The 13,508-nt window shown below is 36.8% G+C and overlaps 2 protein-coding genes across 2 annotated transcripts; both read left to right on the top strand.

Moving 5' to 3' along the window:
* The first annotated feature begins 1,148 nt into the window (after window positions 1-1,148).
* LOC131802763 (glycine dehydrogenase (decarboxylating)-like) lies at window positions 1,149-1,891 on the top strand. The gene is made up of 2 exons (XM_059123337.1): window positions 1,149-1,661; window positions 1,750-1,891. The coding sequence occupies exons 1-2, from the start codon at window positions 1,467-1,469 to the stop codon at window positions 1,852-1,854; spliced, it is 300 nt and encodes a 99-aa protein (XP_058979320.1). The 5' UTR covers window positions 1,149-1,466; the 3' UTR covers window positions 1,855-1,891.
* A 3,620-nt stretch (window positions 1,892-5,511) lies between these two features.
* On the top strand, window positions 5,512-12,583 carry LOC101897647 (glycine dehydrogenase (decarboxylating), mitochondrial). Its single transcript, XM_020038290.2, has 6 exons — window positions 5,512-5,985; window positions 6,074-6,152; window positions 9,354-9,654; window positions 9,912-10,137; window positions 10,202-12,262; window positions 12,372-12,583. The coding sequence occupies exons 1-6, from the start codon at window positions 5,791-5,793 to the stop codon at window positions 12,480-12,482; spliced, it is 2,973 nt and encodes a 990-aa protein (XP_019893849.2). The 5' UTR covers window positions 5,512-5,790; the 3' UTR covers window positions 12,483-12,583.
* The last annotated feature ends 925 nt before the right edge of the window (window positions 12,584-13,508 follow it).

Raw genomic sequence — 13,508 nt, forward strand, 5'->3', positions numbered from 1 at the left:
CGTGGACCTATATGGACAATTCTTTCAGGAGGTTAAGTTATCCTTCTGTTGAATTTCAGACAATGCCATTGGAAAATCATCAAAATACCGAATGTCGGGATGTATCGTTATATGGGGGCTATACGATATCTTGGACCGATACAGCCCATCTTCGAACTTGACCTGCCAATAAATTATTGTATGCGGCTTAGAAAAAAATTTGGAGACCGAATGACGTAAACAAATTACCTGTGCCCAACAGAGCATACATTCTAGCTTAAAACGTTTCGAATGGAGTTGAAAAACGGTAAATTTCACCATTTGGTAGCGCCTTCTTCCAGACAAAGTTTTAGCTTCCTATCTTTATTCGTTTTATCTCTAGCGTGATTACAACAGACGGACAGACAGAACGATGGACAGGGCAAAATCGTTTAGAATTTTACGCTTGTTTTTTAAAAAGAACAATAATGGGATTAAGTCTGACCATTTTGCAACAACAAAATGCTAAGGTATCCCGAACGAACAAACCAACACTGTTCTATAATCAATAATATATATATACTTTGTTAGATCTAATATTATTATTATTATTTATATGAGTTACAAACGGAATGACGAAATGAATATACCATCCATACTATGTATAATGGAGGGTATGATAAATTCACTTAAGTGCCGTTGAAAACTATACATTAATATCGTGTCAATATTTTATAAATATATTTAGGTGTACTATTTATTTTTTCGCGGAATATTGGGATTTTTCCACAGTGCAGCGCCTTTACACATTTTACATTTCACAATTGAGTTTTCAGTGTACTTACTTACCAAACTGTATAAGAGATAATGAGACTTCAAAATTCTCCTCTCTCATTTAAGTTTCCTCTCATTGCGTAGTTTTTGTTAATCCTCTCTTTGTGACACAGACTAAGTGACATCTTCACATGTTATTTGTTATGAACTGAAAGAAAAAAACAAATTTGAAGAAGATAAGACACGCGAAATTTTCTTTATAACATTCAACATAAAATTTCCATTTAACTAATTCCAAACATTTAACAAAATTTTCCATATGCAATTTTAAGGAAAATGCATGGCCCAGGTAGGCATAATAAACCAATTCCGCGAATTTTAATACGAAAATTGGCAGGTATATTAGATGTCACTTTCTCGTGAAAATCCCAGCCTATGTTTCCAAGATTATGCTCGTTTTAAAAGCCTAGCGACATTGATGCCGGAGGCTGGTTGGTAGTCAGTCGCTGGATGGTGATAAGACACGAAACACACTCTCGGATTATTGGTGATAAGCCACACATAGATCGGAATTATTATTATTATTGAATATCAACGCAATTTTTGGATTTTGAAATTCAGTCAGCATTCGACTCTCGCCGACAACGGTCTTGGGGACTTGGGAGTCTAGTTTAAGATTTTGTTGGATTTTATTTTTTCTGGATTAAGTGGATTTGTGAAGTGAAGTGAAGAAAATGTATCGTCTCTCTATTAAGTGTACACGCAATGCCCTCTCATCCGTGACACTGACCAAATTCAGTGTCAGATGTTTGGCCACCACCACCTCCGTGGATGGGGTTTTGTTCCCAACCAAATCGGATTTCCCCAGCCGTCATATTGGACCACGCAAAACTGATGTGGTTTCCATGTTGGATACTTTGGGATATAAGGTAGGTCTCGAGTCCTTGAAATTAGGAGATTTGGATAGGGATTAAGGACCTGCATGAGAAATTAATTATCCGGTTTTTGTTTTTTCAGTCTCTGGGCGAGCTGACCGAGAAAGCTGTACCTAAACCCATACAATTGCAACGTGATTTGAATTTGGATAAGCCTCTGAGTAAGTATTCAAAAATTGTGGAATAAATGAAAAGTGGACGTATGGGATTTAATTAATCGGTAAATCGCAGAATAAGATCGCTTTCTTCCTTCAAATTGAAACCCATTAATTTTAAAGAATATTTCGTAGGAATTATCAGATCCGTTTTTAAATTTTGTTTAAGGATTTCCACATCACAGGAGTGAGTTTTAAGTATGATTTCGAAAGACTCACAGAGCACAATCGTGTATTTTCAAAAATAAATTTTCGAAGGATTTCCAGATTTACCGCCGTGATTTTTATATTTTTCACAGACCTCCAGTGTTACAATTGTGGATTATTTTTTAAATATTTATTCGAAGGAATTGGCTTCAGAGATTTTTGAAGGGACTTTCAAAATAAACGCCGTGGATTTAAGAACGCTTTTAAAAGACTCTCAAATTGAAACACTGTTAATTTTGAGAATATTTCTTAGGAATTATCAGATCCGTCCTTTATTTTTTTAAAACCACAAGAGTGATTTTAAAGTATACCTTCGAAGGACTCGCAGAGCACAATCGTGCATTTTCAAAAAAAATATTTCCTAAAGATTTCCAGATTTACCGCCGAGATTTTTTATATTTTTCACATGACCTCCAGTTTTACAATTGTGGATTTTTTTTAAAATATTTATTTGAAGGAATTGACTTTTTGAAAATTGTTTTTTGATTGACTTTCACGGTCACAATAGAGATTTTTGGAAGGACTTCCAAAATAAACGCCGTCAGATCTGTCCTTTATTTTTTTTTTTAAATCACAAGAGTGATTTTAAAGTATATCTTCGAAGGACTCGCAGAGCACAATCGTGCAGTTTCAAAAATATTTTTCCGAAGGATTAGCAGATTCACCGCCGTGATTTTTTATATTTTTCACAGGACCTCCAGTGTTACAATTGTAGATTTTTTTAAATATTTATGCGAAGGAATTGACTTTTTGAAAATATTTTTTTGATTGACATTCACGGTTACAATAGATTTTTGGGAGGACTTCAAAACAACTGCCGTGGATTTATTAAAAATTATTTTCTGTGTTTTTCTAAGAAATTTTTTTAAAGGACCCTTTACATTTTCGAAGGACATTCATATATACAAACATGGTTTTTAGGGGAACAATCGTGACGTGACGTGACTTCTAGGGGAACAATCGTGAATTTTAAGAACATTTTTCCAGTGACTTGCAGGATCACAATCGTGGATCTTTAAGAGAAATGTGTATGGATTTTCAGAGCCATCACCCTGAAATAAAAATCGTGGATTTTCAAAAATATTTTTATCGATGGATTTCCCCCCGCTTAACCGTGATTTTTTCCAAGGACATCCGGAGTTACATTTGTGGCTTTTTTAATAAATATTTTTCAATGAACTTCCAGAACAGCAATCGTGGACTTTTTTCATTTTTTTCGAAGAATTTTAAAAGTTGCATTCGTGATTTTTTCCAAATATTTCCGGAATATTTACGGACTTGTATTGTCCATTTGGTGCGAAATTAATTTGAAATCGGATAAAAATATATATGGGAACTATATCCAAATCTTAACCGATCTCGATAAAATTTGGCAAAGATATTTCTGAGCTGTATTTGATATATTTCCCTGAATATCGTTGTTACGGAGCGCATATTACGGCTGTGGGTAACAAATACAATAAATCGGATGAACAATATATATGGGAGCTATAACTATATCTGAACCGATCTTCACCAAAATACTACCTTCTAGACTAAATTCGGTCGTATATGCCAAATTCCATCCCATTTGGACAAATATTAGACGTTTGGTGCACAATAAATGGTAAATCGGATGAAGTTATATATGGGAGCTATATCCAAATCTGAACCGATCTCGATAAAATTAGCAAAGGTATTTCTGAGCTGCTTTTGATATATTTCCCCAAATATTGTTATTACAGAGTGCATATTACGGCTGCGGAGGACAAAAATAACAAATCGGATGAACAATATATATGGGAGCTATAGCTATATCTGAACCGATTTCGATAAAATTTGGCATACTTATTTTCAGGCCTAATTTGATTGTATGTGCAAAATTCCATACTATTCGGGCTGATATTACACGTTTGGTGCACAATAAAAGGCAAATCGGACGAAGATATATATGGGAGGTATATCTAAATGTTTACCGATTATCTCCAATTTCAATAGGGTTCGTCCTTGGACCAAACAAATGTTGTTTGCAAAATTTCATCTCAATCGGATAATAAATGCGACCTGCATTTTGTTCACAAGAATACATGGACAGCGGACGGACGGACGGACTGACATGCATAAATCAACTCAGAAAGTGATTCTATGCAGATCATCAAAATGAACTATGGGTCTATCTCGTTTCCTTTTGCCTGTTACAAACAAATGCACAAAGACATAATACCCTGACCACCTTGTGGTGTAGGGTATAAATATGGCTAAAATCATCAAAAAACCGAATATAGAGGGTAGCATTGTATGAGGGCTATACGATATCGTGGACCTATATAGACAATTCTTTCAGGAGGTTAAGTTATCCTTCTGTTGAATTTCAGACAATGCCATTGGAAAATCATCAAAATACCGAATGTCGGGATGTATCGTTATATGGGGGCTATACGATATCTTGGACCGATACAGCCCATCTTCGAACTTGACCTGCCAATAAATTATTGTATGCGGCTTAGAAAAAAATTTGGAGACCGAATGACGTAAACAAATTACCTGTGCCCAACAGAGCATACATTCTAGCTTAAAACGTTTCGAATGGAGTTGAAAAACGGTAAATTTCACCATTTGGTAGCGCCTTCTTCCAGACAAAGTTTTAGCTTCCTATCTTTATTCGTTTTATCTCTAGCGTGATTACAACAGACGGACAGACAGAACGATGGACAGGGCAAAATCGTTTAGAATTTTACGCTTGTTTTTTAAAAAGAACAATAATGGGATTAAGTCTGACCATTTTGCAACAACAAAATGCTAAGGTATCCCGAACGAACAAACCAACACTGTTCTATAATCAATAATATATATATACTTTGTTAGATCTAATATTATTATTATTATTTATATGAGTTACAAACGGAATGACGAAATGAATATACCATCCATACTATGTATAATGGAGGGTATGATAAATTCACTTAAGTGCCGTTGAAAACTATACATTAATATCGTGTCAATATTTTATAAATATATTTAGGTGTACTATTTATTTTTTCGCGGAATATTGGGATTTTTCCACAGTGCAGCGCCTTTACACATTTTACATTTCACAATTGAGTTTTCAGTGTACTTACTTACCAAACTGTATAAGAGATAATGAGACTTCAAAATTCTCCTCTCTCATTTAAGTTTCCTCTCATTGCGTAGTTTTTGTTAATCCTCTCTTTGTGACACAGACTAAGTGACATCTTCACATGTTATTTGTTATGAACTGAAAGAAAAAAACAAATTTGAAGAAGATAAGACACGCGAAATTTTCTTTATAACATTCAACATAAAATTTCCATTTAACTAATTCCAAACATTTAACAAAATTTTCCATATGCAATTTTAAGGAAAATGCATGGCCCAGGTAGGCATAATAAACCAATTCCGCGAATTTTAATACGAAAATTGGCAGGTATATTAGATGTCACTTTCTCGTGAAAATCCCAGCCTATGTTTCCAAGATTATGCTCGTTTTAAAAGCCTAGCGACATTGATGCCGGAGGCTGGTTGGTAGTCAGTCGCTGGATGGTGATAAGACACGAAACACACTCTCGGATTATTGGTGATAAGCCACACATAGATCGGAATTATTATTATTATTGAATATCAACGCAATTTTTGGATTTTGAAATTCAGTCAGCATTCGACTCTCGCCGACAACGGTCTTGGGGACTTGGGAGTCTAGTTTAAGATTTTGTTGGATTTTATTTTTTCTGGATTAAGTGGATTTGTGAAGTGAAGTGAAGAAAATGTATCGTCTCTCTATTAAGTGTACACGCAATGCCCTCTCATCCGTGACACTGACCAAATTCAGTGTCAGATGTTTGGCCACCACCACCTCCGTGGATGGGGTTTTGTTCCCAACCAAATCGGATTTCCCCAGCCGTCATATTGGACCACGCAAAACTGATGTGGTTTCCATGTTGGATACTTTGGGATATAAGGTAGGTCTCGAGTCCTTGAAATTAGGAGATTTGGATAGGGATTAAGGACCTGCATGAGAAATTAATTATCCGGTTTTTGTTTTTTCAGTCTCTGGGCGAGCTGACCGAGAAAGCTGTACCTAAACCCATACAATTGCAACGTGATTTGAATTTGGATAAGCCTCTGAGTAAGTATTCAAAAATTGTGGAATAAATGAAAAGTGGACGTATGGGATTTAATTAATCGGTAAATCGCAGAATAAGATCGCTTTCTTCCTTCAAATTGAAACCCATTAATTTTAAAGAATATTTCGTAGGAATTATCAGATCCGTTTTTTAATTTTGTTTAAGGATTTCCACATCACAGGAGTGAGTTTTAAGTATGATTTCGAAAGACTCACAGAGCACAATCGTGTATTTTCAAAAATAAATTTTCGAAGGATTTCCAGATTTACCGCCGTGATTTTTATATTTTTCACAGACCTCCAGTGTTACAATTGTGGATTATTTTTTAAATATTTATTCGAAGGAATTGGCTTCAGAGATTTTTGAAGGGACTTTCAAAATAAACGCCGTGGATTTAAGAACGCTTTTAAAAGACTCTCAAATTGAAACACTGTTAATTTTGAGAATATTTCTTAGGAATTATCAGATCCGTCCTTTATTTTTTTAAAACCACAAGAGTGATTTTAAAGTATACCTTCGAAGGACTCGCAGAGCACAATCGTGCATTTTCAAAAAAAATATTTCCTAAAGATTTCCAGATTTACCGCCGAGATTTTTTATATTTTTCACATGACCTCCAGTTTTACAATTGTGGATTTTTTTTAAAATATTTATTTGAAGGAATTGACTTTTTGAAAATTGTTTTTTGATTGACTTTCACGGTCACAATAGAGATTTTTGGAAGGACTTCCAAAATAAACGCCGTCAGATCTGTCCTTTATTTTTTTTTTAAATCACAAGAGTGATTTTAAAGTATATCTTCGAAGGACTCGCAGAGCACAATCGTGCAGTTTCAAAAATATTTTTCCGAAGGATTAGCAGATTCACCGCCGTGATTTTTTATATTTTTCACAGGACCTCCAGTGTTACAATTGTAGATTTTTTAAATATTTATGCGAAGGAATTGACTTTTTGAAAATATTTTTTTGATTGACATTCACGGTTACAATAGATTTTTGGGAGGACTTCAAAACAACTGCCGTGGATTTATTAAAAATTATTTTCTGTGTTTTTCTAAGAAATTTTTTTAAAGGACCCTTTACATTTTCGAAGGACATTCATATTTACAAACATGGTTTTTAGGGGAACAATCGTGACGTGACGTGACTTCTAGGGGAACAATCGTGAATTTTAAGAACATTTTTCCAGTGACTTGCAGGATCACAATCGTGGATCTTTAAGAGAAATGTGTATGGATTTTCAGAGCCATCACCCTGAAATAAAAATCGTGGATTTTCAAAAATATTTTTATCGATGGATTTCCCCCCGCTTAACCATGATTTTTTCCAAGGACATCCGGAGTTACATTTGTGGCTTTTTTAATAAATATTTTTCAATGAACTTCCAGAACAGCAATCGTGGACATTTTTTATTTTTTTTTTTTTTCGAAGAATTTTAAAAGTTGCATTCTTGATTTTTTTTTCCAAAAATTTCCGGAACCACAAACGTGATTTCGAAGGACCTCCAGAGTTAAAATGGTGGATTTTTTTAAAACCTCGCCTTGTTGTTGGGGTAAGCTCTCCGGGGACCAAGATCTGCCACAGAAATTTGTACAAGTGATCGAGAGAGTGATAACACAAATTATTTTTAAACACATTTTTAATGGGTTTATTTGAAATTGAGTGTTTGGTGAAGGTTATATTGAAAATCTATAAATGGGAACGGCAAACAGGTTTCAAATTATCGTGGTACCCGGATAAGTACACCTTAAACCCGGCCTTCTGCCTTGACCTCATCATGTTGGGAGACCTTACAAAATACTCTCCAAAAATATATAACCTCCAAGAAAAACTGGATAAGTATTTCTAGTTGGCCGTCCTCTTTGCTGAATTCAATGGAGACCTGAAAAAGTAATTCTGGGTGGAAGGCTAGTTGAATAGATCACGGTCCCAGGGGTTACGGACACTCTGGGATCCAAGGTTACGGACACATCAGTAAGTTAACACGACGTATACATTACTGAAACCCAAGGGGTACGGACACCCCAAAGGGTAAAGCTCGTTGACACAAAGGCTACGGACACCTCAGAGGTCAAAACAGGCGATATTGACTATGTGGACCCAATGGTTATGAAAGCCTCATAGGGTTGACTGTGTGGATCCAAACTATACGGAACCCTCAAAGGTCAAAACGCCCGATAGTGGCTATGTGGACCTGCATAAGTAATTCTGGGAGAAAGGCTAGTTAAAAAGGTCAAAACGCCTGATACTGGCTATGTGGATGCAAGGGTTACGAACACACCATTACGCATGGACCTAAGAGTTACGGACACCTCAGAACTCCACACACGAGGTGCTGGCTATGGGGACCCAAGGGTTACGAACATCTCAAAGGTTACACACTAACACATTACATTTGCTTAGTAAGTCTATAAAACCGATCTGAATCAACTCAATATTCTGACCTTTGTACTGGGTACTTGATTGGGTTTCTATCTATAGCTTTCCCTTTTAAACCATGGTCACCTATCCTGTAACAAGCAACAATCTTCAAATTTTAAAAGACATTTTTTTCAAGGACTATGTTGTATATTTATACTACTTTTCCAAGGACTTACAATGACCAACAGCAGATAGTGCAATTTTTAAACCTATTTCTTTCAAATATCTACAGATAGATATTTAAAAAATATTTTATTAATGGACACAAATATGTGGACCTGTTTTCAATATCCAACAGATTTTTTAAAAATATTTTTGGAAATATTATTTTTGTAATGGCCAAAAAATCGTATATTTTCTGAATATTTTCCGCCCTGTGGCAGAAGCTACTTTCTCTTTTTTTTTTTTTTTTTTTTGTTTAATTTAGACTTAAATCTTTGATCCGAGAACAAAATTTAGAATTCCGTATCAAAATAACAACATGTTTTCAATTTCCGAGTGTTATACTTGTTGTTGTTATTCTTGTGCATGGTATGATGTGTTTGGAAGTCATAAAAATATTTATAATAAATAATTCCAAGACCCCCTAGTGAGGTGTCGTCAGCTCCGCAGATGATAACACGCGACTGATAATACGAATAAAGTTCAAAATATTGATCCTCTCTGGTCAAATGCCTAGACATAACATCACCAACAACACGAGATAATGCAAACGACTTGTGTATTTTTTGATTTTAATTTCAATTTTCAAATCTGAATTCTAAAACTTTTTTTCTGTTACAGACGAACACGAATTGATTGTCCGCATCCGTAATATTGCCAAAAAGAATCAAATATGGCGTTCCTATATCGGCATGGGCTATCACAATTGCCATGTGCCCCATACCATTTTGCGGAATATCTTTGAAAATCCCGGCTGGACAACACAATATACCCCATATCAACCGGAAATTGCCCAGGGTCGTCTGGAATCCCTGTTGAATTATCAGACTTTAGTCTCGGAAATGACTGGTCTCGATGTGGCCAATGCTTCGTTGTTGGATGAAGGCACGGCAGCGGCAGAGGCAATGTGTTTGTGTACACGGTAAGTGATAAGGGGGCTTGTATATTTCGCTAAGGTGGGGAGGTCAGACATGTCATCAAAATGTTATAACATTGGTGGTATATTTCGAAATGATTTGCAATTTTCACTTCAATTTTAATTTGTTGTAATTTTGGCTAGTATATTCTCTGTATAGGTTTTTTGAGTACACAAGACCTTCTACAGGTCTTCTGGGGTTTTCAGATCTTTGTTTATTTTCCTTCCTGCCTCATGAAAAAAATAAAATATTTCCATTCTAGCCACAACAAACGCAAGAAGATCTTCTTGTCCAACAAAATTCATCCCCAAACTTTGTCGGTTGTCAAGACCCGAGCCGAGGCCTTGGAGTTGGAAGTTGAGGTGGGCTCAATTGAAAGTGCTGACTTGACAAGTCGGGAAATTTCCGGTATTCTCTTACAATATCCCGACACTTATGGTGATGTTAAGGACTTTGAGAGCATTGCTGAGACTGCCCGGAAAAATGGAGTAAGTTCCAAAAATTAGATGAAATAATTTTAAAAATTAATTTGAATTACTTTCCTTGCCACAGACCCTTGTTGTGGTGGCCACTGACCTTTTGGCCTTGACCATGTTGCGTCCCCCAGCCGAATTTGGTGCCGACATTGCTGTGGGTACATCTCAACGTTTGGGTGTGCCATTGGGTTATGGTGGTCCTCATGCTGGCTTTTTTGCCTGCAAACAAAATTTGGTTCGCCTCATGCCGGGTCGTATGATTGGTGTTACCCGTGATATGGATGGCAATGATGCCTATCGGTTGGCCTTGCAGACACGTGAGCAGCATATACGTCGCGACAAGGCCACCAGTAATATTTGTACAGCCCAGGCGTTGCTGGCCAATATGTCTGCCATGTATGCCATTTATCATGGACCGGAGGGTCTTAAGGCCATAGCAAATCGTATTCATCATTTCACACTGGCCCTGCAGGCAGGACTAAAAGGAGCTGGCCACACAGTTAACAACAAGCATTTCTTTGATACCTTACATGTCACTCTGGGAGCGGACATGACCGTGGAGGAACTGAAGGGACGGGCTGAATTGAAACAAATCAATTTCCGTTACTTCCCTGATGGCAGTGTCGGTGTGGCCCTCGATGAAACTGTGGGCCCCAAGGATTTGGATGATTTGTTGTGGGTCTTTAAGGGCAAGACATTGGAACAAGTTTTGGCCACGAACGACATTCTCGGTACCTCGATTGAAAAGACACCATTCTATCGTACCTCCTCGTATTTGACTCATCCCATTTTCAATGCCTATCACAGTGAATCGCGTATGGTGCGTTACATGAAGAAATTGGAGAATAAAGACATCTCGTTGGTCCATTCCATGATCCCCTTGGGTTCATGTACCATGAAGCTGAATGCCACCACAGAAATGATGCCCTGCTCATTCCGTCACTTCACGGACATACATCCGTTTGCTCCTGTCGAACAGGCCCAGGGTTATCATCAAATGTTCAAAGAATTGGAAGATGATTTGTGTGAAATTACGGGTTATGATAAAATCTCTTTCCAACCCAACTCTGGAGCCCAGGGAGAATATGCTGGTTTGAGGGCCATTCGTTCATACCATGAGCAACGCAATGAGGGTCATCGCAATATCTGTCTTATTCCCATTTCGGCTCATGGCACCAATCCTGCCTCGGCACAAATGGCTGGCATGAAAGTTGAACCCATTCGCATTCTTAGCGATGGCAGTATCGACATGGCCCATCTGAAGGATAAGGCAGCGGAGCATGCCAACAATTTGTCATGTCTTATGATCACCTATCCCTCAACTATGGGTGTGTTTGAAAGTACCGTGGCCGATATCTGCAGCCTTATACACAAATATGGTGGTCAGGTTTATTTGGATGGTGCCAACATGAATGCCCAGGTGGGTCTTTGCCGCCCCGGTGATTATGGCAGTGATGTGTCCCATTTGAATCTGCACAAGACTTTCTGTATTCCTCATGGTGGTGGTGGTCCTGGCATGGGTCCCATTGGTGTCAAGGCCCATTTGGCTCCCTTCTTGCCTGGACATCCGGTTATTAGTCCCTCCGATAATGAGGCTACCAGTTTTGGTGTCGTCTCTGCCGCTCCATTTGGCAGTTCGGCCATTTTGCCCATCTCCTGGTCATACATTAAACTAATGGGTAGCCGTGGCTTGAAACGTGCCACCCAGGTTGCCATTCTCAATGCCAATTACATGTCGAAACGTTTGGAACAGCACTACAAGACCCTGTACAAAGATCCACAAAATGGTTTGGTGGCACATGAATTTATTCTGGACATTAGAGATTTGAAGAAATCGGCCAATATTGAGGCAGTCGATATCGCCAAACGTTTGATGGATTATGGTTTCCATGCACCCACAATGTCATGGCCTGTGGCTGGTACTTTGATGATTGAACCCACCGAATCGGAGGATAAAGAGGAATTGGATCGTTTCTGTGATGCTCTGATATCGATTCGTGAAGAAATTGCTCAAATCGAAAATGGCACAATGGATAAGCAAGTAAATCCTTTAAAGATGGCACCACACACACAGTCGCAAGTTATTTCCGATAACTGGAATAGACCATATAGTCGGGAAATGGCCGCCTTCCCAGCTGTAAGTAGAAAACTCATTTTTATGGTAACTTATTTGATTACATATCAACAATTATATCATACCTGTGAACATCCATGCATCTCTAAATTTAATTTTTTCCCTTTTTCAGATATTCATCAAACCCGAATCCAAGATCTGGCCCACAGTGGGTCGCATTGATGACGCCTATGGTGATAAGCATCTTGTCTGCACCTGTCCCCCAATTTTACCTGATTTGTAAAACAAATGTTTCCCGTGCCTTGTGAATCTTTTTCTTTCTTAATTATTTGTATATTTTCGTATATTTAAATAAAAAAAACATTTTAAATTTAAGGTTTTAAATTTTGTTGTTTTAATCAAAAGACTTTTATAAATAGATTTTTAAAAACTTGCGATAAATAAAAAATCACTCCATATATAGAATTAATCCCTTTAAAAAAAATTAAATTGATTTGATTTGATGAATTGATTGATTGATTTAGAACTTATCTTTCTTTGATACTTTTTAAAAAAAAAATTAAATGTCATGGAAGATTTTGACTTAAAATGGACGTGTAAATTTAGCAGTAAAATCTTTAAAACATTATTTTCACTTTAATAAATAATTTTCGAATGTAATTCTATTAAAAACAATATCGTTTAGAACATTTCTTCCTTTGACACATTCTGCCTTAAATGAAATTTCATGTTGCGCTTTCAGGCGTCAAATCTAAAATAATGCCTAAGAAAAATTGATCAAAGAACCAGTAAGGAAAAATCGAAAATGGGGCGGGGCCGACTATATGATACTCTACACCACTATGCATATTTAGTAGATCTCCCGTAACAAAAGAATTTATTTCAAGTGGATCATACCACCTATCAACATTTGGCTTTAGAGAAGTTATAATTTGGTTTCAAACAGAACTAATATATGGGAGGCATATCCAATTCGGAATAGATTTTCACTAAATTTGACATTTTTTTATCTTTTATACCGAATAACATTGCTATAGAATACATCATATCACATTGAGAAGGATTATATTAAAATATACATGTGAGATAAAAAAAAACACAACAAATGTTTACATTTTTTTTTAATTTTATTGAATGAAAGCAAAAAATGTCGGAAATATCATCAAAATTTAGAATAAGTTTAGATTTGTTCGAATTGGTGACTTTTGGCGCGAATTATGGCCTTCAAACAGCTAATCAAACCCTCACACGCTGCCCGAATGCTGCTCTGCGGTATTTTGGCCCATTCCCGTCGAAGCACTTGCTTGAG

The sequence above is a fragment of the Musca domestica genome, unplaced genomic scaffold (assembly GCF_030504385.1).
Source record: "Musca domestica strain aabys unplaced genomic scaffold, Musca_domestica.polishedcontigs.V.1.1 1, whole genome shotgun sequence".
Taxonomy (NCBI): Eukaryota; Metazoa; Arthropoda; class Insecta; order Diptera; family Muscidae; genus Musca; species Musca domestica.

Coding starts and splice junctions, on each gene's coding strand:
- LOC131802763 (XM_059123337.1), top strand. CDS start 1,467: ATGTATCGTCTCTCTATTAAGTGTACACGCAATGCCCTCTCATCCGTG. Junction 1,662..1,749: donor TGGATACTTTGGGATATAAG/GTAGGTCTCGAG, acceptor TTGTTTTTTCAG/TCTCTGGGCGAGCTGACCGA.
- LOC101897647 (XM_020038290.2), top strand. CDS start 5,791: ATGTATCGTCTCTCTATTAAGTGTACACGCAATGCCCTCTCATCCGTG. Junction 5,986..6,073: donor TGGATACTTTGGGATATAAG/GTAGGTCTCGAG, acceptor TTGTTTTTTCAG/TCTCTGGGCGAGCTGACCGA. Junction 9,655..9,911: donor GCAATGTGTTTGTGTACACG/GTAAGTGATAAG, acceptor TTTCCATTCTAG/CCACAACAAACGCAAGAAGA.